Here is a 27,250-nt window from a genome sequence, read left to right as displayed (position 1 = left end):
ATGTTTGTATTGTAAAGGCCTTCATATATTCAAAATATTTCGGTGACAGAATAGTTCCAGATAGTCCATGCCAAATAACAAAACCTCTCTGCATTACTGTTATCATTTTTAACACACTTGGAGTGGAAACGCGCTTCGCCAAAGATTTGCAATACTCCCGGTGTTGCAATACACTTGGCTATTTAGTAGCTATCGAACTCGACTTTTGTATAACATTTAATTAGAAAAAAGAATTAATCATCAGTTCACTATTGCTAAACTGGCATCTTTATAATGGTTTCTACTGATAACATTACAATCAAATTTCATGTTACCGCTTTTCTGTGTGTACGATGGGGTGTTTAATGCTAAGATTAGAAGTATAATTGACTTTGAAAATAGCAAATATCTGAAGAACGTGCTCCTTTTTTTAGGGTAATTTGAGATCAAATCTTATTTTTAAAGTGCATTTTAATATAAATTACTCCCAACCTTTACTATCAAGTCCAGGTTTTTCAGAAAGGCAAGGCAGCGTGGTAGCGAAACGGGAGATCTCGTGCTTGCACCAGGAATTCAGCGTTCCCCTCCCAAGCTCGAAGGGCAAAGTTGCAGACCAGCTGAGGACACACACATCAGAAGTACCTCCAGAAGTACCGGCAGGCCTCGCAGGCAGCCTGCTCGTTTGATACAGCCATTTATCTTGCAACACACGCTAACCTATCTGGGAACATAATAAAGCAGTAACCAAATAGACACGCTCCTGTCTGGTGTGCATACGCAGAATTAAATCATATTTTAAACCGGCGGAGGTTTTTCTTCACCTACAGTATTTTATAGTGGAATTTTTAATATTGCAGTTCCTGATGTTGGCAGGAGAGTTGCCTTTTAAAGCACTCTGGTTAAGAATAATTTCTTGTCCCACCAGCTGCCATAGAAGAACACCCACCAGTAGAGCTTGTAATTACATCTGTCTCTCTCTGCATACCTTAGCCTTAAAAAATATGAATATTATCCAAACGTCGATATAAAATAGTAATATTTTGGAAATGCGCTTCTTTATAGAATAGCTACAGCAGCAAAATTTTGCTTGCTTTTATTTTAATACTTTTCTGCAGCACTTGTTGCATTTTTAACTTCCTTAGCTACTTTTTGCAGAAGACTTTAAATTGGCAATCCTATAAGGAATCCTTATATCCTATAAGGAATCCACAACCGTTTTAAACCGTTCATATTATTTATTTAATAAAAGAGATTCTGATCTTTATTTCTGTTTCTCATGCAGATATATTACATGTCAAACTAATCAAATGTAATACTTTTTGTTTGCTTTTAAGCAGTATTTGACAAATGTTTTGTTTCATATTGTTACATAAATATCTGAAGTACCGGTCCCAGTAATACCCAGGGCATTATGTCATCCAGAAGGTAGGGAATGTGCTACGATGTCCCGTATTTACACAGTCTAGGCATATAGGTGCTTAGGGAAAGATAATGTTTTCTCTTTTGCTGAGTCATTTTAAAGCACTGTGCATAGTCGAGCACCTGCAATGGCTTTGCTTAATAGGAGCAATTTTAGCTGAAGGATTTTGGTAACACTGAGTTGCTGTAATAGCCTCTTAGTCTCTCTGCATCCTGCGTTTCTGTAGAAATTAATACTCTGTTCTCATTTGAAGGCTGTCTGCGAAGAAGCACTGAGAACAGGATCTCAGGTTGGCTTTCATTTGGACGCAGTCGTCTTTGGAGGAGAGGATTTCCGTGCCAGCATAGGTTGTTACCTGTGTGTTTACTATAAATGTTAACGTATGGCATTTGCATCCGAGAAGCCCGATGTGACTTATGGCCATTACTTTTCCGACAGCAATAATTAAAGCGATGACAACACTTGATTCTGCATTTTACGTTTTCACTTTTCTCCTTAATTTTTTTCAGTGCAGAATGTATCACTGGCAAATTAAAACGCGGTCCCTGTGTGTTTGCAGGGCACCAACACTTTCTTGCACTTCTTGCCATGCAGTACCAAAAATTAATGAAAAAAAAACCCAAAACCTGTTGAGTCACTGAAATTATTTAAAAATACGATATTCATAAGAAACATGCACATGCTTTTAAGAACTACATTTAAAGTCCTAAAATTCCGGTGTCTGCTTCATCACTGTTGTACAGACAATTATCAGTCAGGCTTTTGACGTCATGCACAAATACTCTCCTGCTACATTTTGCTTTCATAAATTTACTTTAAATATGTCCCATGTCAATACAGCCACGTATTCATGTGAAAGCTTTATTAGCCTTCCTTAAAAATAAAAAGTATTTCACAATTTCTTTTATGAGAGGCCGCTCAGCTTCTTATTAATCTGATTCAGTTTAAAGATAAAAGTGCAGAGCTATCAACATTTAAATTAAAAATAAGTACGTTAATGTAAAAATTAGCACTGCTTTACTAAAATATTCCTTACAAACTGGAAATCTTGTCTAAATAGTGACCCTAAGGAAAGGGAACATATTATTATTATTTTTTCACACCAGCCTTCACATGAGCACGTTGCTTAGCTGGTGCCCTGTGAGCACATGAAGTCTCATGAATACTTTTGCTTCTTCTCCGAAGTCATCCACCATCATTTTTTCATCCAAATACTAAAGCTTAAATATTCAGCTTAGGACATCAGTTGTGACAAGAATCAGAACCAAGGAAAGTGTAATTCTATTCTCAGTGTGAATTTTTTAACCATTTAGTTGTACCCAGTATAGCAATTTGTGTAAGGCTTCTCTTGCTGTAATGCTTCTCACTGTACATACAGTGAATAATATAATCAAATAATTACTTCATGTTAGTCCCAAGTCCTCAGTCCTTACCAGCCAAAGCTTCCACTGACTCCAGGTTTACAACTTCTCATTTGAACTAAATCAAAATCTGAATTTTATAAGCCAGTGTTTAAAGAAAGAATTTTTTTTTGCTAAAGCAGCTTTTTTTTTCTCAGAAGAGTATCATTTTGACAATATAGCCTTGTACCCCTATTTGTTTTCTAAATTGGTTAAATGAAATCTCAAACTTTGCTTTTTTTAACATAGGAAATATTTAAAATAGAAAGGTTTAAGATGCTCTTGTCAGCTTTTCTTTGTTTGTTTTCATTGTTCTCGTAGGTGCAACAAGCAGCAAGGAAACTCACGATATTCTATATGCCAGGCAAAAAATAATAGTCACAGCAAAGGCATTTGGCCTTCAAGCAGTGGACCTTGTTTACATTGATTTCCGAGATGAAGATGGGCTCCGCAGGCAATCAAGAGAAGGTGCCTCAATGGGATTCACCGGTATGGCTTTCTGCCGATGTCTCAAAATAATGCATAGCTTCTTCAATTTAAATATATTGCTACATTTCCTGTCGCTTAGACAAATAACTTGGGTTTTGTTTCAGGTCATTTATTGAAAAACTCAGTAATACCAAGCTCTTCTATGTTTATTAGCACCTTTAAAACTGGGGCTGGCAATTTTGCCTGAAAAGTCACAGGCTGCTTTTTAAAACCACGTCCCATGAAGCGTGTGACTGTTTTTGAAGAGAACTTGGGGTAGAGGCTGTGCAGTGATTCCTCCCATCACAGAGCACGGGAAAGGCGATATAATACTCTGCAATGACCACTCTACAATTGCTTCTTAAAATACGTGGTTCCCTTTGCCCTATGTTTTTTTAAACGGCAGTTGTTAAAAAATACTTTTTAGGTGAAGGAGTTGAAAAGCAAATCCCGTATGCTAATTGCTAGGGGAAAGTTATTTTCTTATTGTTTTCTTTGATTTGTTTTTCATCTCCTGGCTCCCCTCCCAGTAAGTGCTGGTGACACCTACGGGTATTGGCAGACAGCAAGAGCAGCAGGCTCCTTGCCCCAGCGTCCCGTAAGGCAGCCTGTTACCCTGTGATTGGTGTACCGGATCACTCGGACACCCTGGTGGGACAGTGCAGCCACCAAAGATTGGGGGTTTGCGATAGAAATCAGCCATTTGACACATGCATTAGAGAATTCTACCATGTAGGATGAACGTTTTACATTATTTGTCTCTGATCATCATTCAGGATATACGTACGGTAGTAGTACATCTCTTAGGTTTTTGTTACCAAAGGCATGGGTCCTGGTGATGCCCTCTAGCAAACTATATTTTAACAGTTAGTGGTATATGATATCTTAAAGCACCAAGCAAAAAAACAAGCGTTCTTTTAAGTGATCTCGACACGCCAGTGAAAGAATAGCAATCAATGCTCTTCAGCACAAACTCTGCCTTACTGTCTGTTGAGCTTCAACATTTGCAAAACCAGATCTCGTTTCAGAGCCAAAACAGTTAGCTCCTCACAGCTACATTATCCACGTCCATGTGGACTTCCACCCTTCATTCATCTGCGATTGAAGTTGGGAAAACAATAGAGCTCCTGAATGGTAGCACCTGCTGATGGCTACCTAATCTCGACCAATATTTCCTAGCTTAAGGAAAGGCTTGATTTTTGAAAAAACTTAAGCATCTGAACCTCCTGTTGACAGAAGATGGAGTTGCAGATGCCTAGCACCTTTGAGAGCACGCTTTTTGAACGCTTAATGTGTATTTAAATACTTAACTCGGGCTGCCAGTTTAGGAAATTTAGAAACGTTCAGCATAAGCGACGTTAATGGTGGTTTGGACTCCACTGGCTTTACGGTGGAAGTTGTCTGACACCAGGATAGGGTCCAGATAGGAGACAAATAAAAAGGTCACATGTGGCAATTTAGGGCGTAAAGTGAGTTTCTAACTCAGCCATAGATGTGTCTTGCCTTTCCGTACGAGGAGTAAAGATCTGTAAAAGGTACAGACTTCATTAAGGTGAACTCACAGCTCTTGCTCTTTGCCTCCTGCCTTTCCGCAACTGTCATCAACACATTTCCAAAATCCAGCAAACAGCCTGACAACCAATCCAACCATAAGTAGAGACCGGGCAATACTGACTTCTCATTTGGTGGCCAAAAAAAAAAAAAAAATTTTTTTTTAAATCTGTTTAAGTCAAAATAAAACCACATTTTTCGTATCTTTGGTAAAAAAGAAAAAAGCATATTTTAGGTCGATCCAAAATGTTTCACTTGTTCTTTTGTTTCTTTTGCTTTCAGTTTATCTAATGTTTTTATAATCTTTCTTGCTTGCTTTGGTTAAAATAAAATGTCATTTAAAACTGAAAGCAAAAACATTTCATTCCAAAACTATATAAATTAAATATTTTAATATTTCCAATTTAATATTCATCACAGAAAATTACAAATGGGTCTTAGCTTAATCCATGACCTTGCATAACGCAGAAGTCTGCAGATCGTATTTGCCACTGACAGTCCTCTGATAACATGAGAGTAAAATACTGAAATGTCGCCTTAATAACAAGTTCAAAACATGCGATTTTTGTTATTTTAAAATATTTAAGATCCCTTCCTGCTACTTTTTCACAAAGAATCAAAATTATTGAAATCAACAGGACTGAAACGAGCTGAGGCTTCCGAATTGCTCTCGTAGCTGGGGAACACACACTTATTTGCATGCGTAGGGCCAAATTCACCACCCTCAAAACTAATGCAAATCCAAAATATTCAGCAAAGTTATATGTCCTTGGATTTTTCCCATATTCAGATTTAGACCAGTAGAATTAATGTAATCAAATATGTTCACTCAAGATTAAACAAGCAAAATAACATAATGAAGAATTTACCAGCTATTTAGTTACTATTGTGACCCTCATTGCTTATTGTAGCCAAGTTTTCTTTTCCAGTTATCTTAAAAGCAGCCTGTTTTTCCTTCAGTGAGTGTGTTTACATAAAATCAAATGTTTTCAGATGTAATTTAGCCAAATTAATAGATCCTTTATATGTATATTTATATATTTTTTTTAATATATATATATATATTTTTTTTTTTTTTAGGGGGAGATATATATAGATATAAAGATATCTCTCTCTCTCCCCGCCCCCCCCGCCACATACACATACGCATACACACCCAGCAAGATGTTTTACAATACCAGAACCCATGGACTTAAAGTCAGTGTGTTGCCTATATAAATGGTCATCAGTTTTAGGAAAGTTTATGTAAAAAATGAAGTAAACCTTGCCATAAGCTTTAACAGCTGACTTAGTCATTATAGAAAGTCCTGTGCTACATGCTGAGAAGCCAGATATAAATACGAAACACTATAGGTTTCCTCTCTTTTTGCAGTCTTTTGTAGAAGACTAAAATGACACCATCATACAGCTACCTAAAAGACTTGACAGGTATTGATTTAAAGCACGATATATCAAGTGGTACTGTAAAAAGGATTTCATGGTCATAAATTTTAATGTCTTCCAATTTTGCACTCTCTCAGTAACTTGTCAATAACAACAATTCTGTTTAAAATATTTGCTTCATTCCTGCATGGCATTATGTCTATTATACAGTTATTTGGATACATAATCTGTGACAAAAATCAACTGAGTGCTATAAATCAAAAGTTAGATTATATTCTCTGTAAATTGTTCAGTAGTGTTTTAATCATAAAAAGTATAGCTTCCTGCTACAGATATCTTTATCAAAAGCAAATCTTTTTACAGAAATGTTTTACACTTTAAAAAATCATGTATAAATATTTTTATTTTTGTTATAATTGTAGGCTGACTTTAAATATAATTTTAAATATATTCTACATTTTCCCAGAAAGTTAAGCTCCTTAGGATTTTGCAGGAATTATTTGTACACCCTTCAATTTTCGAATTAGTAGTTTAGCTGGGGAGAATTTGTTGTATTACAAATAAGGAACATCATAATCTTATTAATGGTGACATTTGATTAAATTGACTAAAAAAGCTGTGATTAGACCCAATGTAAAACACATTAGTTAAGAAAATTTGTCTCCATGTAATTTCTTGCAAGAAATACATTTCTTACTGAATTTTAAGCTTTACCTATTTTTAAGCTATCTTTTAAATAGTTATGACGTTGACATTTGAAACTGAATATTTGGATGCCCATAAGATCATAAACTAAAGGTCGTTTAATAGGAAATAAAATAAAATTGAGCTACTTATGGCTTTTTAGCAAAGAAACGTAGCAACACTAAAAAATTCCTGTTTCTTTTCTCATTAAATTAAGTAGATTGTGCTGCTGCATCCCCAGATTTTGTTTGTACTCTGTGTTATCACTCAGACCCGCTGCAGTCTGATAAAAGTAATCCCAGGTTTTTTGCAGCGGTGATTTCATTTAAAATAGGTGTATCTCTGCGGTCACGCCTGAGACTTCTTATACCAAGTGATGGGCTGATTTCTAACGTACGGCTGGCTTAACGTCAGTAAGAATATCGGAGCAGACCCCGTTGTGCGCAGGAAGCCTCCTTAGGTCCTGACGCTTCAAATTTTCCTTGCGTGCAAAAATCTCGCTCCCGCGAGAGGCTGCAGCGGGCGGCGGGACGGCGCGGCTGTGGGACCCTCTGTGTGCAGGAGACTGCTCCCTTGATGGCAGGTTTGCAGGACCGGGCTCATCCCCCTAACTAGTTTTGTTATCTGGCACGGGGGAGAGTCATTTACTCCGCGGGAAGCTGGGAATTACGGTAGCCTCTCTTTATTAAAACACTTTGAAAGCAAAGTGCAGAAATCACACCGGTCTGTGAAATTCCCTTAGAAATGAACTAATAATGTCAAATGTTACACTTTTAAAACTGTCAAACAAATTAGATATGTATTTGTTTTAAGGTAGCTAAATACAATAACAGATTAAAACGGATTATGTGGCTGTCTATTCACGTTTGAAAATCTCTAGTAAAAAAAGGCAACATCTATTTTTATTTTCTTAACGTACGTTTATACAAGAAAGGATTAAAAAAAAAAGTGCTTCATAAAACCTCAGGGCACCGCTGGTAGTTGTTTGATATACCAGTGACTAAACAAATATTACAACCTACCTGCAACTGCTAACTATTGCAACAACATTTTAAACAACATTGAGGATTTTATGATGCTAAGCCAATACTGAGAATTTAGGGCATGATCCTTAGGTGACTGGTAACTTTTCAGTCCTACAAATCTCTTGCCATCTTCTTCAGATCTCATTTGCCGAGCACATTTTAATACAGCTTATTTAAGAGTGGCTGGAGCTGTTATTTACATAGTTAAATTCAGAGAAGCATTCTACTTAAGTGTTATTGACTGCCCTGGAGAAACAATTGCACCTGAAACGACTGAGAGAAGATGTATGGATTGAAATGGGGAGGGAGGAGAAAGAATCGTGGGTTCTTTCAAACTATCCTGAATGCAAGCACAGCTCAAGATATTTTTATTCTTTAAAAAATCTGGCAAAAGGCTGTCTGCGTGTTGTCCAGTTTAAAAAATAAAAGAAACCAAGTAAAATAATTAGTTAAAGAGCAAGAAAGTCTGCGAGGCATATGAGAGCCTCAAGTGGTTGGAACATTTTGCTTGAACATCTGTTTGTCGATGCATGATTCTGGTGTTATTAATCTTCTTTGTAGGTAAGCAGGTGATTCACCCCAACCAAATTGCTGTTGTCCAGGAACAGTTCTCTCCGAGCCCTGAAAAAATAAAGTGGGCACAAGAACTGATTTCTGCTTTTGAAGAACACCAGCGATTAGGCAAGGTAAATATTTTGTTAATATGCCATAGTGGAAACCAAATTTAAATAATAATATTTAAGATTCAGAAAGATTGGTGATGGCTCTTTGCATTTATCTTATGAAGTGTGCTGTAACTGAGAGTAGTGCTCGTGAAATCTGTGTCTGGATAGACTATAGAGTGTATATTTATTATAAATGTGTCACTTCCCAATGTATTTACAAATAGACCAGCTGTCTTTTTCTCCCCCCCGTTTTAACTTTAATTCTTTGATTACACAGCCTTTTGAGTACCTGCATATATCTACAGCGTCGGTGAATTAAAACCGCTTCTCCATTATGCTGCAGAATCACGGTGCTACTGTCATAGGAAAATATTTGCAAGCAAAAGGCAGGTAGCCTGGCAGACGACTCGGACTGCTTGTGCAGACATCGTTTGTGGAAAGAAATAAACAGATTAGGAAGTCTTGGTTTTCTAAAAAATCTCTATGTTGGTAAACCTGTTTCACTTTTGGGGGTTTGATCCTGCAAACATCCCTAGTAGTGAGTGAATTTCCTTTTGAGCAGAACTGCTTGCAGATTGTGGTTCTTAATCATTAAAAATGGGAATGTTTTATGTGCATTTGTACCAATTGCTGGACCTGAAATTTGGATAGAGGAGAAAGCAAATTAACACTAGAATATGATTGTTCCTAATTTAGTGCATCATTGAGTCTCACGTTTCCTGCTCTGTGGGTTTCTGCTATGTAAATATTGCGGTGGTGATGCACAATCTGTCTCCACTTTGTGCCAGTAATACTTAAATTAGGGGTCGCCTGAAGGAAGATTTTATGCTAGTTGCGGCATTGTCAGTTAATTATCTTAAAGGTTATTTGCTATAATCCAGTTTGCCTCTTTTTGAAAGAAAAAAAAGTTGCAGCTAAATATGTTTATCTTAGTTGCAGCCAAGCCCGGGCTAGTTAAAAAGCAAAGTCCCGATGTCAGAACGGGGAGCGCAGATGAGCGGGAACGGTTTGCGTGTGCTTGTGTGGCATTCAAGTGGGAGACAAATCTCTTTGGTCGTGAAGTTCATATATAAGACTGTGCATAGGGTCTCGCTTTCTCCGGTGCCATATAAAGGTTTTCTGTACATTTCTTCGCTTTCTGGTGGGTAGAAATAGATTGGCGTGTGTGCCTTCCCCGTTCCCCTGCATTTCTGATACTGCAGATGTTGTGCATTAGAAATGCTAAAAAGGTCAAAGCAGAAACGATGCTTTCATCTCAGGGTAAAAGTGTGACAAGGTATTTGCTACTGCTCTGCCCTTCTCTTTGCCCGGCTATTGCATCCCCTCTGTGGTACCTGGGTGTTTCCAATACGTGCATGACTATGATATTTGGGTGCTGTCCTGAGCAGTTATTTCAGGGTATATTAGGATGCTGTATGCCTGTATCTCTTTGTTCTGTTCCCTCGATTTTGAAATGTAGATGTCTTCTGAATCATGCAAACGATTCAGAAATAGAAAATGTATGACTGCTTTTGCCCATTATTCCGATTTACAAAGCTTGGCTCTCTTACAAAAGGCATCGTTATAAACATACTGCTGGTGCAAATGTGTAGGCAGGTAGATGCAGAAAGAAAAAAGTCAGACGACATACTCAGCCAAATATTGTTTATGTTTATGATGTGTATCATACTATTCATTCTGCTGAATTTAGGGTCAGAAACTCACCTAAGGAATACCCCTGTCATATGAACAATCAATGAGGAGACTGGACTAAATTTAACTCTAGTCCCAGCGTCACACAATCTTGAAGCCAAACACATTGAATGTTGAAGAATTCTCTATTAGGCAAGCATTAGTCTTTGGATTTGTTTTGAAGCTGTTATTTTACTGACATAATGCTGGTTTCTTGCTTATATCAGCCATTCAGGGGGGTTTTGTTTGGGTTTGGGGGATTTTTTTTTTTTTAAATAAATGCTTTTAAAATGGGTTATAAGCGTCTATAATCAGCTGCAAGAACAGATTTGCTGAGGGTTTGTGGTTTGGGCTATTTTTTTAACCAACCAGGTTGCATGCTTCGTATATTTTTGCATGTAGCCGTCTGTCAATAAAAAAGGACTGGCAGGTTAATATGTGAACTTCTGGATCTTGTATCACTGCCGTATTGCCGGGCTTCGTAACAAAATTGGAAAAATAGTTTTCCGTGTAATGCTGCAAACTTCTTAACCAAGTTTGCAATTTGGTATTATAAATGTGTCAGTAAGAAGAGCTTGGACGGTCTGATCACTTAATTTTTTTTCCAAAGCAAACATATCTCACTGAGGGAGCCTCTTGCTCCGCGTCCTAGCGACATGCTAAAATGTAAGTAATAACTCTTCCCCTACCACCTCCTGACAAATACTCCACACAGCGGTTTTAGTAATCCTCGTGTCCTAATGAAACACCTCTTCTGTTTTCCTTTTCCTTTTATTATATTAAAGTGTTCATGTCAGTAAGACTAAAAATATAGCTGTGGTTAATATGGTTGAGACTTGCATGGTTTTGCCATGTTATTAATCAAAGTTGAAAGCCTGGAAAAAATAAATGTGAGGGATTTGTGCGGCTGTTTGTGTGGTAGATAAGTTACTGGTCTGCAGTCTCTGGGATCATAGGTTGTTATGAATTGGGTTTAAAGTTTGATGCCCGTAGTCAAGAAAATTTTATATCAAAATACAATAAGAAGCTTTTATAATCTATTCCAGTTTGAGAGCTACAATTGCCGTAATCATCTTTCTTTGAGAGAAGGCTGAACCAGGCTACTTCATCCTGGAGGCTGAAATGCTTTGACATAGTAGCCCCCAAATGTGAGTACTGAGGTCAGGAAAAATTAGGATCTTGGATGAGCACTGCAGAATTGGAGATGCTGTGACAGTATCCAAACAGAAGGAAATTAGAGAGCTAACCATCTAGCCAGAAGTATTTGGGCTTACTTTACGGTAAGTCCTGTTTGAGGGGTTGTTTTGGTTTGGCTTCCAGGTTGTTTTGATTGTGGGGTTTGTTTGTTTTTTACATTTCTAATCTGACTGAAATATCGAGGAAATATCTAGGAAATAAATGGTAATGTTGTGTTTTGGACAATTAGAAGCCAAATGTTGAAAAAGTACATTTTGTATTTTATACAACTATTTTTAAGTGCTCTCTTTTGTCTAGAGCTTTGAGATCTAAAAATGAAAAGTGCTTAAAAAGAAAAGTATTAATTCCATATCATTTCAATATTTTTCCAGTAGAATTGCATTACTAGGAGATATGATTTTCAAAATTTAAAAATTCATCCTAAAGAAAGCAGGCGTAGCAGTTGGGAAAGTCTAAGTATAAGATAAATGTCAGCGTGTGTTCAAAAATGAAAAAAAAAGGGTAATAAACATTGTTCTGGTAGTCTAAAGGACAGTTTCGGTTCTAAATTTCTGAAGTACTTGTACCGCATTAAACAGGGAAGTGATTTTATAAATCCAGATTAACTGAGTCCAAGGGGGTAGAGTAGTGGGAGAAGTTACTAGCTTATTTCAAGAAAAAGATCTGATTTCTATCAATGAAGGTACAATAGTCTTTACTATGTAAGTAACTCCTCTGTTTACATTACCAATACACCGGATACAGGAATATAATCTCTTCTATATGTACTTAGTGTTTATATATGACAAGAAAGTAAGACATTGAAAATGTGTTTTTGAGCCATTCAACATGTAAATACATCAGGCACAATATCGTTATTGTAATGGGATCTTCCTGAATCGTCTGGTTTTTAAATAAAATTCAGACAGGAAGAAAAGCAGAAGAGTAAAGTAAGAGGTTGCTTACACATTTATCTCATGTACTAATTTATAAATGCTTTCAAAGCATCCACACATTAAACCAGGGAATAGCTAAATGCTGCTGCCGAAGTCACCTGTCAGGTAAGGATTATTTAGAGTTAAGGGAAGTAATTCACAAACCCAAGCTGTAATATGGGTTGAATATTTTAGATCCCACGGGGCAAAACAGAAGAAATATCTGTACATGCCACATACGAATGCACCGTGCTTCTAAGACCTTTAGCATATGTTTCTTGCATTATATTCTGTGCCATTGTATATCATGTTCCTGGTGGCTGAGGAATAATATATATGAACTCCAGCGATTTGACAAACTACACAGTTTCTTTTACAGACCTTTCCAGGATTATGAAAAATCTTAGGAATGCATTTATTTACACAGCATCTACCCAACAAAGGAATGGAAATTTCCAGCAGTGGCTCCCTTATAGTGCTCTTTGTTTAGGAAAAGCTACCCCAAGCCACTGTATCTTGGAGACGATGCGCCTTCGTGCTTGGGCCAGATCCAGCTCCCACCGCTGCCCGGGGAGGTCTGTCCCCGCTGCCCTCCCTCTCCCAGCAGTGCCGCGGCCCCCGGGAGGGCTCTCCGTGTACGGCCCCAGCCACGAGGGATCCAGCCCGTCCCAAACCAGCCCGTGGGTGCTGGGAGAGCAGGAGCGTGCCCCGGGGGTGGCAGGCCCCTCCGGGCTGCCTCCTGGGAGGGAATGTGCTGGAGCATCCCTCTGGCACGGGGCCGCGCGGGACCCCATCGACCCGCAGGGGTTATATCGCACTTTGTAGGGCATTATATCTCAGGGCTTTATGCGGAGCTGGAGGTGAGGAAGCAGCCCGGCTCCCCGCTCCCCTCGGCCAGGACAGACTGCAGGCAGAGATTCCAGGTGCCACCAACTAAGCTGGATCCCATCCCGGGGCGATGCCGGCAGCACGGGGTACCTCTGCGCACGCTGGGCTGCAGCGCTGTCAGCCCTTGCTCGGAGGACGCAGGGCATTTGCTGTCGTTTATGTTAATTAGGCAATGTGTATTCCTCACGCTGCAGAGTGGGGGTTCAGGGATGTGTGATAAATTGCCACCTCTTATGAGCGTCAGCCTTACGAAGTATAGGCTCAGGTGCATCTCTGTGCAAAGATGGAGTGCGCTGGTGGGATTTAAGCATGGGCCACTGTGATGTTGTTTATCTTTTTACAAAGTGGCCAAGTGAAATTTTAATGTGAAAATTGATGAGTAAGTAGAGATGGAGAGAGCTCATATTAGTACTTAAAGTTTCTCTATACGATTTTATTATTTGAAAAAGATTTTAGAAACGTGTTTTGTGTCACAGTTGAAGGCTTTTCTCTTAGAAAGATCCATCTGGGGGCAAATTTCGAACCTTTACAATGGAGCAGAAGGGGCTGTAGTAGCTAATTGCTTGTGCTATACTGGTTCCCACACTGGCGCAATCAGTCCTGAGGGAGTTATGCCAGGTGGGGAGAGAAGGAGACAGATTTTACTACGCGGGGCTGCAAAAGCTCCTAAGCAGGGCAGAAACTCATACAAAACATTTTCTTGCCAACTCCCCCCCACACTCCCCAGCAGGCATTCGGTGGCTCTTAATCTGTTTTCCTCCACTCATTAAAGACCTGTGTCCAAAACGTGGGGGGAGAGGGACTCGGATGGCACTTTGACATTTCCCGCAGGGAGAAGTTTCTCTGCAAGCCGGGAGCAGAAGGATGGATGCTGTGCCCCTCCATAATCTTTCCACCCGGAGGTAGCTCCTGGAGGACGCAGCTGCTGTCCCGGGGGACGCGGGCCCTGCAGAGGGCACGGGATGGCAGCCCTCTGGGTTCCTCCTCAGCAAGGCATGACCCCTCTGTCCTTGTCGCCTCGAGGAGGTGTATGCAGGATCTCGGTGAGACAGGGTGAGTGCCCTCGCTTTTGGAAGGGCCGTGCCATGCCGGCACGCTCCCAGTGCAGGTGATGCTTTTTTGCAGGCACGCATGAGGAGACATCCATCGCTGCAGACACCTGCCCACTGCCATGCCAAAACCTGCTCTGCACCAAGCAACCCACCGAGGCAACTACCCACCTCCCAAATCCCTCTTTAAAAAGCATTAACAAGCGCTCACGAGCCTCGTTTCAATTTCCAAAGCAGGATCTAACCAGAGATGTAATGTTCTGACCAGATGGCTCTTTTTAAGGCTTACTGAGGGAATTCAGAAGCCTGTACAGCCAAAATATTGTTTCAGTTAATTTAAGTAGCAGCGGTCTTGCTGCCTCTTCACTTCTCTCTGTGCTAGCTGATATTTCCAGGGACCTGGAGCAGCTCTCTGCAAAAGCTCCGTCAGCTGAAATAGAAAATGGCAGTAAAAAACGGCTGTTCAATCCTATTCAGAAAATTAATCTGAAATTAGAAAAAATATAGACTACAAAAATAATGGTGATTCCATTCTTGTTGACAGAATGAGCTTCACTGTTTTTACTTTTCTTGCCTGTGTTGTATTTTATAGCTACCTTCCCCTTCAGTATGAAATGCCTTTTGTGTGTCCTGTAGTCATTTACTTCCAGATGGAATTTTCTAGTCTATATTTAATAAATTGATTCCATGACTATAAATCTCAAGTTAATTCTAAATGACTTAATTAAGGGCATCTGAGGATACTGAAGCCTTAATATTAGTTACTTTTCATTTTTCCATATAATAACCATGATGCTCACTAGGGGAAAAAAATGCATGGTTGGATAGGATGTTTGTCCAGGAAGCTGCTTTTGTGCTATAAAATAAAGATTTGCTTGGCAGCAGCAAATGTGCTCTCTAGGATTCTTCCGTTCCCGATACATTATAAGACGGAGGATGGAAACCAGTGGAGAATATTCCTGATTTCTACGACTTTCTCTGTTTCTTTAATTTTATTCTTTCCTACTCTAGAGAAGCACACAGGAAGGCAACAACCACAATGAGAAGGAATGAAAGAAAACATAAAGACGGCAATAAAACCCCTCATGTCTGCCTTTCATTCAGGGATCTTGAACAGGCTGTTTGCTCAGTGAGAGGTTGAGAATTTGGTGGCTTGAAGGAGTTTCTGGAGCTGGACCAAGCAGGATCCCCTGGCCCATCCCAGCCTAAACGGCTGTCCCCAGTGGTTCAGGCAGCTTGGGGGGTTGTAAGAGGGAAAAACAGCTTGTCTGGCTCACGCAGCAGGGCAAGACCCTTCTCCATGGGCTGGGAATGGTAATGTCTGACGGAGGAGAAGTAAAGGACCTTGTAGGTCCCTGTTCTTCATCTTTCCTGCCCCACTGTGGACTTGAGGGATCACAAAGTCCTTCCTATCTGTTGAGCTTTAGAAAGGGCTTTTTCTGTCAGAGTGCTTGTACTGCTGCTAGGGAGTTATTTGAGGTAAGAATTAATCTCTGTTTCATGTTGTTGTTGCTCTTTCTTTCTCGACCTTTTGTGTCCTTCCATCTGCTCCTAGAGGTAGAAGCATATCTCATACAAACAGGCCTGCTTCTGGCATTACAAACTGATTTATCCTCTGAACTAACTAACTGCTTCTGCTCTGGTCAAAGTTTACACTGGTGAAAAGCAACAAAAGGTAGTGATATTTAATGTTTTCTTCATATCAACAAAATGGCTATAGAAACTTGCTGGTGTTGATACTTTGCAGAATTCCCTCCCCATCCATCCCTTCTTTCAACAGATCACAGAGACCCACTGGGCATCTCCTTTTCCCAAAAAGAAATTTTTGACAAACCTTTTCAGGGATCATTTATTTTCCCCAAAGATTTTGTGCATGTGTCTTTCCTCCCATAATGTTGCTAGAGAAAAGGGGCGAATGTCAAAGGGTTCAAAGGAGAGGATACAGAAATAGGTAACCCAAAAAGCTCTGTTTGTATAGCTTGCTGTGTGTGGAGTCTTCGGTTTGTCATATGTGACTACACCAGTTATTTGGGCATTTCCTACGTACTGCAAAGATGCTAGAAGGCGGCCAAGAGTTGTGTCTCAACCTGGTCTGGAGGCAGGACAGGCCTGAGCAGGGAGGAGTGCGAGACATTATCTTGTTATAGCCTGAAAAAACATGCTCAGTTGACCCAGGTATCATTGAACACCTCCTAGCAGCTCACTAACTTTTGGAAGTTCCTCACTAAACGGTGGAATCATGACCCAGCTCTTCATGATGGCTCTTTGGCTACAACTCGCAAAAGAAAAAATTAAACCTGCATTCAGCACCATCACAGCTGTTAGCTTATTTCCTACTCTTGACTTCCCCAAAAATATGGTTTCAACCTTCTGTTTCAAGGGAAAGTCATTCCTTTGTAGTCAGCATAATCACTCCTCCCTCAGGCACAGACCCAACTCCATTTGCTGTGACCAGGACTCTCTTCTCTTTTGTTCATTACCTGTAAGCAAATCCAAGTGTTCTTTTTAAGCCCCAAAGCAAAGATTTCCAAATTTCCTCTGCAGGGGGTTGCTTAAAGAATGTCTGTTTTCATTTAATCCCAGGGGAATTATCTTCCTGAATGCCGTGCTTTTTAGGGGGACCCTTTGCCATCCACCTTCTTCCTTCCCTCCTCAGAAAAGCAAATCTGCCCTTCTTCCAGAGCACAACACTCTCATTTCCTTGTAGCAGCTTAACATTGTGCAGGATTAGAGATAATGTTCTCAGACCCAAGCAGATTTTGGTGGGTTTATTCCATGTATTTTTGTGGTCTCCAAAAAGTCATAACTGGACTTTTGGGACTTAGAAGCGAGCCACTGAATTACCATGGAAAGAATTCATGTTTCTCAGGTAACTATGGATCAAGGATTTCTTGTGTCTGTGGACTTGAGGATGCATGTCTATACGTGTTCTCCATTTCCCCTTGTGGGAGGTACGCAAGGTTTGCCCTGGCCAGCTGGCATGGCCCATTCTGCTCGTTTCCATTTATCCTGGCATCTGCCTGCGAGTGCTGATACAGGTCATAGGGGCTGGAAGGAGACTTACATAATTACTTATTTAGACAATGGCTGTATTCACACACAGCCTCTGGCCCACGCTACCAGAGCGGTGTGGGAGCTCTGTGATTCATGACATCTCCTAATGGGGAAGGGGGTGGAGGAGAGAAGGGTGGCTGGCTCACTGGTCCCCCTATGCCCATTTCCCCTAGGTCCTCGATGCACGTCCTCTCAGAAGGCAGCCAAGTAGGGCGAGGAGGTAGCCCGACTGCCACGCATTCATTGCAGGGATCTGGTCTGCAAAGGAAAGTATTGCTAGCTAAACCATTAAGAAAAGTAATTGAAGAAAAAGAAATCTTCATCAGCAGGGCAGTATTTCCAACCCTGTGCCAGCAGAGTGCCCTCAAGGGACCTCCCCTCACTCATGAGTTTGCCTGTCTTCTGAGCAACAGTCACCTAACTAGTGGCAGAGATTTTTTTTTTTTGGCAATTCCATAAGCATTAGATATATCTTAGACCTATACTTAATTCAAAATTCAGCAGCAGGTGCTTTCTCGTCCCTATTGCAGTTTCATGGAACATGACCTTAGCTTGCCTTTCCTTTTCTTCCACTGGCCCAGGCACCCAGAGTCCAGCCCATGCCAAAGCCCTGCCTACTCACCAGGATCCCCTAGCACCTCCAGCCCTGCCATCTAAATCGCCTGACTAGATCCCCAAAGCAAACTGCTTTTGAAAAAGTTGGCTGTCTCTACACAGTGGCCCTGGGCAGCCCATACATTGACACACATAATAAATGAATATAGCACTATTGCCTCTAGTCTTTTCATGTGGTGCAAGACAATTGAGGGGTTTTTTCTACTATAGACAAGCCACAGGCTTAGTGTAGTCCTTATAAATATCTGTAAGAAAGGCCTGGCCACTGTCACGTGGGAGTTAAAGTTGTTGGCTACATGTATGATGAGATCTGATAGAATAGGGCATCAAATCAAAGGCTTATTAGCAAAGGTTTACCAATAGCGAAGGTAATTAATAACAACAGCAGTGGTTCCCAAAACAGAGTGCAGGGTTCTCACAACCAGTGCTCACGTTTGGAGCCCCATCTGCAATCGATCAGGAAGCCAGGAGACTTTTTGGAACTTACAGAACTTGTTTGGTACTTCGAAATTTATATATTTGCTATACATTAGGAAAACCAATCCTCACATTCAGTACTGATGCAGGTTATTAATAGTTTCCAGTGGTCTAAGAACCAAGGGTCTGCAGTAATCCTCTTAGTGAGTTCACTGCAGCCATCGGGATGGACGTGGATAGAGGCACAGATAACCACAGACAGAGCAAATGCTGAGGAAAAAGCCACAAGCATCCCCAGGTGCAGGGTACCTCTAATTCTTCCATCTTGTCAACCAAGGGGGACTAGCTCGTCTGATCACTGTCCCACATGTCCCAGAACAATTATTACTTTACTTTAATTAACTCATGTACTTTAATCCAAGCCACAGCTCAGAGACAAGTGTGTCACATAACTACGAGGTGCCTTACATGTTCTGTACCATAATAGTTTTAGCCAGCTTGTTTCTCTCGTTAACCCAGTGGTACATAAGGAAACAAAAGATGGTGGGAGTAAAACCCCATGTAACATTACATATTACATAAAAAGGTTTCAGGAGAGATGAAGAATTATGAAACTTTACTTTCCCTGATCTTCTGGAAAAACGTGAAAGGTGCCTCACTTGTGATCCTGTCCATCCCCTGTTGTAGTCAAAGTCAACACAGTTCTACCACCCATGATAAACACCAGCAAGAGAGTTGGCTGTATCGTTTCTTCCGCTTTCCTGGTTCCCCCAGAACATATTGATCCCCAGCCGATACAGAAATCATTGACTCTGAGTCCCCTCCATTTACCTTCTAGAAAGGTAAAATGCTTCTTGCCATAAAAAAAAAGTATACTCTGTTTATGAGATGGTCGTATAGATTTACCAAGCTCTTAACAACTCCCATAAGTTTCACAGAGCGAATGTTCCTAGATGCTGCCACATACAGACACACACAAAAAGAGGAGGTCTTCATGTTCCAGGAACCACTGCGTTAATGTGTTCATCTTCTGGCCATGGCAAATAACAGCCCAACGCTGAAACTCCTTCTGCTACTTGATACACGTCATTTCTTATAGGTAAAGGAAATCTTTAAGGATATAAGAAATGGATATGACAAGAGTCATATGACAAGAGTCTTTCTTCTAAGTTGTCAAAGAAGAGCCCTCAGTTATATGTTGAACTTTGTTAGATCTGAGTTGGGCTTGGTAGTGGCTATGTTTATCCAAAACGAGGTTCATAAGGTATAAGCATAAGCTTTGCCAAACTGATGTCTTACAAAGTTTGGTTCTGAATCTCTCGGTCTCTGCACAGTCACCTGGAAAGTTATTGCATTAGGTATTCCTAATGCATAACTTGATTTGCCCCCTTTTTTCATAAGCCTATATCTTCAGCTCCTGACCTGTGAAAATGACTGTTCTTTGTCAACTCTGCCTTATCGCTTCCCTTGTCTGTAGGCTGGATCTTTGTATCACTTGGGGCTGACTATGTTCAATTCTCTTTTTTTCCAAGACTATCATTTTTTGCTGTTTCCTTCTGAAAAAAAAAACCCAACCTAGCAGCTTTCTATAATTTTAATTCCCTTCCAGCTGTTTTCTGTATTTGCCAAAAGCCCTCTCCGTTCCATTCTCAAAGCACTTTAGGACATATTGAAATTCAAAGTAGAGCTGTTAAGGCCTTACTCAGCATGGCCTGCATCTTGCATAAATAGCTGTTACGTTTTTAAAGATGTTACTACTGTTTTAACAGAGCATTAAATGTCATTCTGAAATTATTGCATTCAAATACTACGTGGTTCCTGGGGGATGCAGCAAATTGCACGGTACTGGTCCTGCGCTGATCCTGGTACGAGAGATGGAGATGGGGAAATGATGACTTGGTGGGCTCTCCAATGACCAGGCGGAGAGAAGAGGAGCTAGATGGGTCCGCCGCCTTCTTGTTGCTCTGCTCTCGCAGAGCTGTCCAGCAGGAAACACCTCTGAGTCTTCCCTCGCCTGTCGGTCGACCGGGAAGGACTCTTAGCTAGTCTGCATGATGATCCAAAGGGGAAACGTCGCTCGTTCACCTTTCTTCCTTGCTTTCTCCCTGATAGCCTGCCCCGACAGAGGCATACAGCCGTCAGGCTGAGGGAAGCCAAAGGCTGTGCAAATAGAAGCCCCTCCGCTGTGCTGTGCTGCCTTCACAGCTGCACAGCACAGGCCAGCCAAAGCGCTCTTACAGCTCCCTACCCTGCAGGCCACAGCCACCCTGCTTCTCAGAGGGCTTCGCCCTTAGCACGTTCGCCGTCTTGCTGCATGAAGGATGGCACTGGGTAAGGACAGCAGAGTACGTGCTGCACTGCTGGAAACAGGGGCAGTGCCTTTGGCCCGCAGAGCCACCCGCTCCTCCGAAGGGCTGCACTTCCAGCCAGCAGCACGGTGGGTGCCGCAGTTGTCCGCCGTTCCCCCGCTCCTCATGCCACCCGGGTTACTTGCACCCGTGCATCGTCACCCAAAGGCTGCACCCACCGGCTGCGGCTCTGCCTCCCGCCTGCTCCTTCTCCCAGCTCCTCCGTCAGCCTTTACCTGGAGGGCCCGTCTCTTCCCAGGGCGGGTCTGACATGTCTGACGGCAGGAGCCTTCTGCAGCCTTCTGAAAAGGCTCCCGCTGAATGATGCACGTGGCCGCGTGGCACGCGAGAACCACAGCCACCGAACGCGATGGATGCAAACCCCAGCCTCGCACCACGCACCCGCCGTCGCTCCCATTCACGCTGCAAGCTTCCTTAAAAACAGGCCCTTGGTCCCACAGTTGAACTACTGGAAGTCTAAGTACAGGTTGGAAGCGTGAGATTATTGAGAAAATTAGCCAAAAAGAAAATTTAGATCTATGACTAAATTAATCCCCAGATTAACGCTATCAAAGCAAATGGTGTTTATAGAAAGTCTTGTTTTCTTTATATTCATGCAAGAGAAAATCAAAAGAATGCTAAAGGCAAATTTCATCTAGGAGAATTGGAAAAGAGAGCATGGGGACAAAGCTATAATTACTGGTATTTCCTATCTGTTGAAACCTGTGGGTGGAAAGAGAGGCAGTGAATAGAGTATATTCAATGGCATTAAAATCGGTTTCTTTTTCTGGACTTTAGCTCAACACTGCAAATTAGCAGGGAGAAAATAAGCCTCAGAGTGAACAGGCAGAGAAGCCAACTTCTTCGTGTTACTCTTTGCTGTTAGAAAAAAAAAGCATTTTTTTCCTTCAAGAATTCAGATTCCTAGCAACCCAAACTACAGCTGCACGCTGACAAGAAGAGAACGTACGGCCGATCTCAAGTGGTTCAGTGTTCATGTGTCCATACACACGCTATTATCCTGGTTTCCTTTCTAAACTTGTTATTTTAATGAAGAGAGGACAGGCAGGCCGTTTAATTAACTCCTGCTTTCAAAAAAGACATTCTGACCCAGATTCATCGTGCTCCGACTTAGGCACCTGCAGCGGTACCTGACTTCAGAGCGTCCTGTGTACACTCAGTGGAAGGGGTAAGACCCTCCCGGCCGTGATTCGGGCCACCAGCGATGCGAATTGCCATTGCTAGGCGCCCACCTCTTTCTGCACACCAGTGCCGGTACTTAGGGTAACTGTGCTCCCAGGTCAGCCATTTCACAGACCTAGGAAGGACGATTCCTGACCTTAACGTCTCTCTACTTATTACTGTCATCCCACGGGCAAATTTCTCTTTTAAGCAATAGCTGTTATTTGACTGAATGCCTACAGAAAAATAGGCACAATTAAAGCATGTTTTTCTTACAGTGAAAAAAATGTATCTTGCAGTTTGAGATCACTGCGTAGACCTGAATTGTTCTGAAGAAGTCCCATGTCATAAAATGTTTACTTAGTTCCCAATTTATTTTCACAACAGTTAATAAATGGAATCGTTTGAAGCTGCATTTTCTGTAAAGGTTTGAAAGTATACGTGAAAATGGCTGAGATGTAGCTAAGATAAAGTGGTGTATTATTATTAATAATAATAATAGCAATAATAATAATATTAATGTCGTTGTTGGGGTAATGTAGGGTTGATCGGTTGCTCTGTAAACAAGAAATTCGATATGAAGCATCTACCATTGAGTATCTGTCAGTCCCATTATTCTCCAAACCCACCTAAAATACTGCAAACTATAGTAGGAAATCCTGCTTAGAACAAAATAGTAGTTTTAACTATTAGGTTTTTAATGGCTTTAATACAGCCTGTTCTTACAGGCAACAATATTGATTTGCATTAGAGTACTGTTTAAGGGGGATTTTTGTCTTAACTGTTCTAGAATGTGATTTAGTATTCAATTAATACTGCTTCAGTCAAGCTAGATATGTCACTGGGGCAAAACATTTCCCAAGCATTTTTGCAAATGGGTTCTATTTTCACTTTACTTACGAGAGTCTGTATTTAATGATTATCAAGCCTTAAATGAAAACCAGAAAACAATGAACAGCTTGCTCTCCTCTGCATTTCTCTCCCCATGCATGCACAGCCACACATGCCGCTATCGTTCTTACCCTGTTCTTGGTTAGCCTCGCTCGCTGTCAAATCTAGGACCAGCCTGTGATCCCGTATCGATGGCAGCAGGACATTAAAAGGGTGCGCAGTGCTTCACAGAGACGCCCTACGCAACGCTGGGGCCAGGCAAGGGAGTGCATCTTTGGTTTTTTCAAGAATGTGTCAAAGTACTGTCAGAATTACAAATAAGATTTTTTTTTTTTTTTTGTCTACTGAACTTTGGCACGTCTTGATGCACAGTACTTTATCTTCAAAATCCTTCCTCAGCAACACACGTGTGGATTAAAGCATCCAAAGGAACAAGTCAGGTTTGGCCCTATTTAAAACGTGCGTCTTCTGTTTAAGATTTAACTACGATTCATAGTTAATTACTTTAAACTTGTCACCATGGTACCATCACAAAATCCCTATAAATACAAAGTGACTTCTGAAATCTGCCCTGGCTCTCAGATCGCCACTGGTGAGGCACACCGGCTAGTTCTGCATCCGCTCGGGAAAATTCCCTATACGCAGTGCTCGGATGCGCTTCACCGTGGCTCCAGAGCAGATTTGGGCAATATTATCATCCCAGCCACTTGTTTTTTCAGCTTTCATCCCAGCCCCGGGCTCTAAGCACAGGCCCAGCCTATCTTTAGCACTGGAGACCTGATGGAGAGGTGCAGCAGCACGACCTCAGCACACCCCCACGTCAGGAAAACTTCCCTCCACCCCCCCAAACGCCTATCGCTGTTTCCTGACAAAGCTAACGCTTCTGGCTTTGCCCTCCGTCCGCAGTTTCGAGGGTGATGCTGGACACGGGGAGCAGAGCTGCCCTCCAGGCGCGGTGTCCGCCAGCCCCCCCGGCTGGCACGCACGGCCTCGCTGCTCTTGGCCCTCGGTGTTTGCCAGCTAGAGAGGCTGAAACGGGCAGGCTGCACCCTGGGCTTCTCTTTTCTCTCTCTTTTTGCCTCCTCTTTGGAGCACTCGGCGCCCACCGCACGTCTTTAAATGCATTTGCCCCGTCTCGGTTAGTTTGTCTCCTAAAACTTGTTCAGGATTCCTGTGGGAGCTAACGTTTCTTGCCGAACGGATGTGTTTTTAAAGAAAAAGACAAGGAAACTACGATTTCCAGAGGTCCTCTCAGGAAGTTGATATTCTCTCTTTTCCAGGGAGCGTTTACTTTCCGCGGGAGCATGATCGACATGCCATTACTGAAGCAGGCACAGAACATTGTTACGCTTGCCACAGCCATCAAGAAAAAATGAGCTGGTAAATGAAGCTCTCGCCATGGGGCCCCAGTAGCTGTTTTAAAAGATGACTATAATACTTGGGGGAAAAAAAAATTGAAGACGTCAAGCTTAAGCAGAAATTCATTTCCATTTTGCAGATCTGTCATAATTTGCTTGCCAGAATTGCTAATTACTACAACTATTCCCGACTCAAACCACTGCTCGCTCCTGCACAGCCCATGTACTCCTCACAGCCTGCAAAGAAGTTACATCACTGACTGTGTGACATCACGATAATTACCACGAATGGGGGACTATGACTTCACTAAAGGAGAAAGGCAAAACATAAGCTGCGAGCTCTGTTAAAAGAGCAGGTGAAAACCGGGTCAATCGCTTCTATTTGTATCGACGCTTCTTCCCGCTCCGATGCAGAACTCCCGTCAGAAAGGGCAAAGCCTGGAATAATTACGCACCGGTAGAAATAATTGTGATGAAAATCATTACCCTGTGCGGGCTTCGCATTCCCTCCCCCCTTCTGTAAACGCGCAACAGCCATTAAAAATATCGCTCCGACAATGCGGGACTCTTGACTTTCTTCTCTTTTTTTAAGCGGTCGCTATTCAGAGCGTTTCCTCCTGGAAGCGTCCAGCCCGGGAAGGGTTGGACGGCAATAAACTTGTAGTTTTCGGAGACACAATGCAGCAGAACTTGTGCATATGGTCTCGAGTCAGATTTACATCACATTAGGGATACGGCTACAGGTCATGTGGGCCGTGTGGTTAACGGGCTTAGTAAAGCTGTTTTGAAGAGGTTAACCCAGCTTGTAGTAAGGGTAAATAAACATAACAACCAGGCATTGTCCTCTATTCAGCATGTACTCTTATATGGAGGGCTAAAGGGTATTGAAGCTGCAGAGGATCAACTTGTGGTTGCCAGAGGACTCCAATGAAGTTTGAAACACCAACAATCAGAGATTTTGTTTCTGTTCCTCATTAAATCATGAGCTTTTGTGCTCAGACTATGAACGACTGTTCTTTAAGAAATTAACAGAATGGGAAGTTTTAAACTATGCACCAACCTTTTCATGACCTACACAGCAGCAATGCTGCTGCACTTAGACAAACACCGCGGGGAAGGCTGTTCTGTTTATTTAAATTTGTAAATAGAAAACAGTTGTTTTTTAGTTTCATTTTTCACCGCCTCCATGGCCATTTTACGTATGGAGTCACAGTGGCTTATTCCTCCCATCTGCTCGCTTAGTATGCTTCCCCTCCGTCTCCGAGCAGCGATTTTTAAACATTTTGGGTTATTTTTGCTTTAATTAAGGGGAGAGGAAGGGGGGGAACCCAGAGGGAACCCACCCACCGACCCGCGTGGAAGCAGCGGGGAAAGGGAGCGGCGGAGCAGCGGGACGGGGGCAGGACCCCCCCCGCCCCCGGGAACGGCGGGGCCAGGGCTGGGCTGGGCCCGGGGGGCGGCGGAGGAGCGGGGCGGAGGAGCGGGACGGGGGGCAGCCCCCCCACCCGCGGAGTTTGGGGCTGAGGAGCGGGGCCGGCCCCCCCACGCCCCGGTCCCGTCGCAGGGCGCTGCGCCGGGTGCTCCCTTGGGGCGCGGGGACCTGCGGGCTAATCTGATTAATTAAAGACTACCTGTTTATATTGCGCCTCGCAGCTCCCCCCCCCCCCCCCCCGCCTGTCAGGGCACCCCCCGTTATTAATTCTTGGCTGACTAAATTATGGGTAACGCTATTAAAACATTATCGGAACTAATGAGAAACAATTACTTAGAAGATGAGCTGGGACGAGCCGGAGCTGGGCACATGTGTAGTTATCCCCGCAGATTACCTTAATAAATCATCAGGTGCAAGGCAAGGCGGCGGCGAGGCCTGGCGCGGGGAAGGGAAAATGAGATTTATGAGAGAGAGGGGTGGGGTGGGGTTTTTTGGTTGGGGTTTTTTTTTTTTTTGCTTTTTTTGCATAATTTTTTCATTAATCTCAATAGGACCCGTGTGGCGTAGATTGTTTTATTCCCTTAATACCGCGGGGGGGGGAAGAGGATTTCAAAAACTAACGTCTTCATTGTTTTACTGAAGGCTTAATGACAACGTGCGACGAGCCCGCGGGAGGTGCGCGGCCGCGGAGGGCAGCGCGGGAGGCGCGGAGGCGCAGCGAAGCCCCCGCACGCAGCCCGAGCCCTGGGCAGCAGCTCTGCGGGAGCTCCCCCCTCCGCGGCCGCCTGCTCGGGGAACTTCATTTCGGCACCCCTCCGCCGAGAAGTCAAACGTGCAAATAAAACGCCGGACACGCTCCGATTTCTCCTTAAACTTCCCTGACACGCACGCACCACCACCACCCCCCCCCCCGGCGGAAAATCCTGCTTCCGTTTAACACTCTTAACGACTTTCGCTTTACAAGAAATAAAATGCCATTTATTTGGTGTTTTTCGTTTACTTTAGGAAGCTTCCCGTGTGTTTCCGGCTTTATTCTTCCCCTCTTGCTTTCTTTTTCTTTCTCTCTTTTTCTTCCCCGCCTGGTGCTAGGCAAGCAATTGATGAAACAAAACAGATTATAAGATTAGCGGCAGGATTTTGTGCATATTAATGATAGGGAAGGGCACCGAATGGGTTTGTAATTGCAGATCTTGCGCTTGGGATTGGGAACTGTAGCCCTGCTACAGCAAAGACCCCCCTGTGAGGTTTTCACATTGGAACTTAGGGGAAAAGTGAAAAAGTAATTACCAGAGCACAACATTGAAATGTTAAAGCACTTATTCTTTCTTTCAGCGTTCTGTTTTAAAGGGGGAAAACGGGCAAAATGGAAAATAAATTACTTTCAAATAAGTAGGTTAGCACCTGAATGCTGGTGCGCATTTTCCCTTCTTTTTTTTTTTCTTTTTGCCTTTTTTTTTTTTTCCTTTTTCAAATTCTAGCAATTATTTAGCAGGGCATTTGCTTCTGAACCTACCATCCAGACAGCAGAGACGGGGGAAGGGAGGGCAGGCAGCCCTCGGCAGCAGAGGGGCACTCCGCCTCTGGGGCTTGAAGCAAATACCGCCGGGAAAGCGGCTGGAAATTTAGAGGGATTTTTTTGGTTGGGGTTGGGTTTTTTTT

General features: G+C 42.4%; 1 protein-coding gene across 1 annotated transcript in view; it reads left to right on the top strand.

The window, feature by feature from the left end:
* CLYBL (citramalyl-CoA lyase) overlaps positions 1 to 24,715 on the top strand; it is a 177,087-nt gene extending 152,372 nt beyond the window's left edge. Inside the window, exons 6-9 of the mRNA XM_075496540.1 lie at positions 1,653 to 1,746; positions 3,121 to 3,288; positions 8,472 to 8,596; positions 24,082 to 24,715. Of these exons, the coding sequence (XP_075352655.1) occupies positions 1,653 to 1,746; positions 3,121 to 3,288; positions 8,472 to 8,596; positions 24,082 to 24,177 (483 nt within the window). The 3' untranslated portion in view covers positions 24,178 to 24,715. The remainder of the gene's footprint in view (positions 1 to 1,652; positions 1,747 to 3,120; positions 3,289 to 8,471; positions 8,597 to 24,081) is intronic.
* Positions 24,716 to 27,250: the final 2,535 nt, after the last annotated feature.

Source organism: Mycteria americana, chromosome 1, assembly GCF_035582795.1.
Source record: "Mycteria americana isolate JAX WOST 10 ecotype Jacksonville Zoo and Gardens chromosome 1, USCA_MyAme_1.0, whole genome shotgun sequence".
Taxonomy (NCBI): domain Eukaryota; kingdom Metazoa; phylum Chordata; class Aves; order Ciconiiformes; family Ciconiidae; genus Mycteria; species Mycteria americana.
Note: the sequence above shows the minus strand (reverse complement) of the source record. Positions and strands in the feature narration are given on the sequence as shown.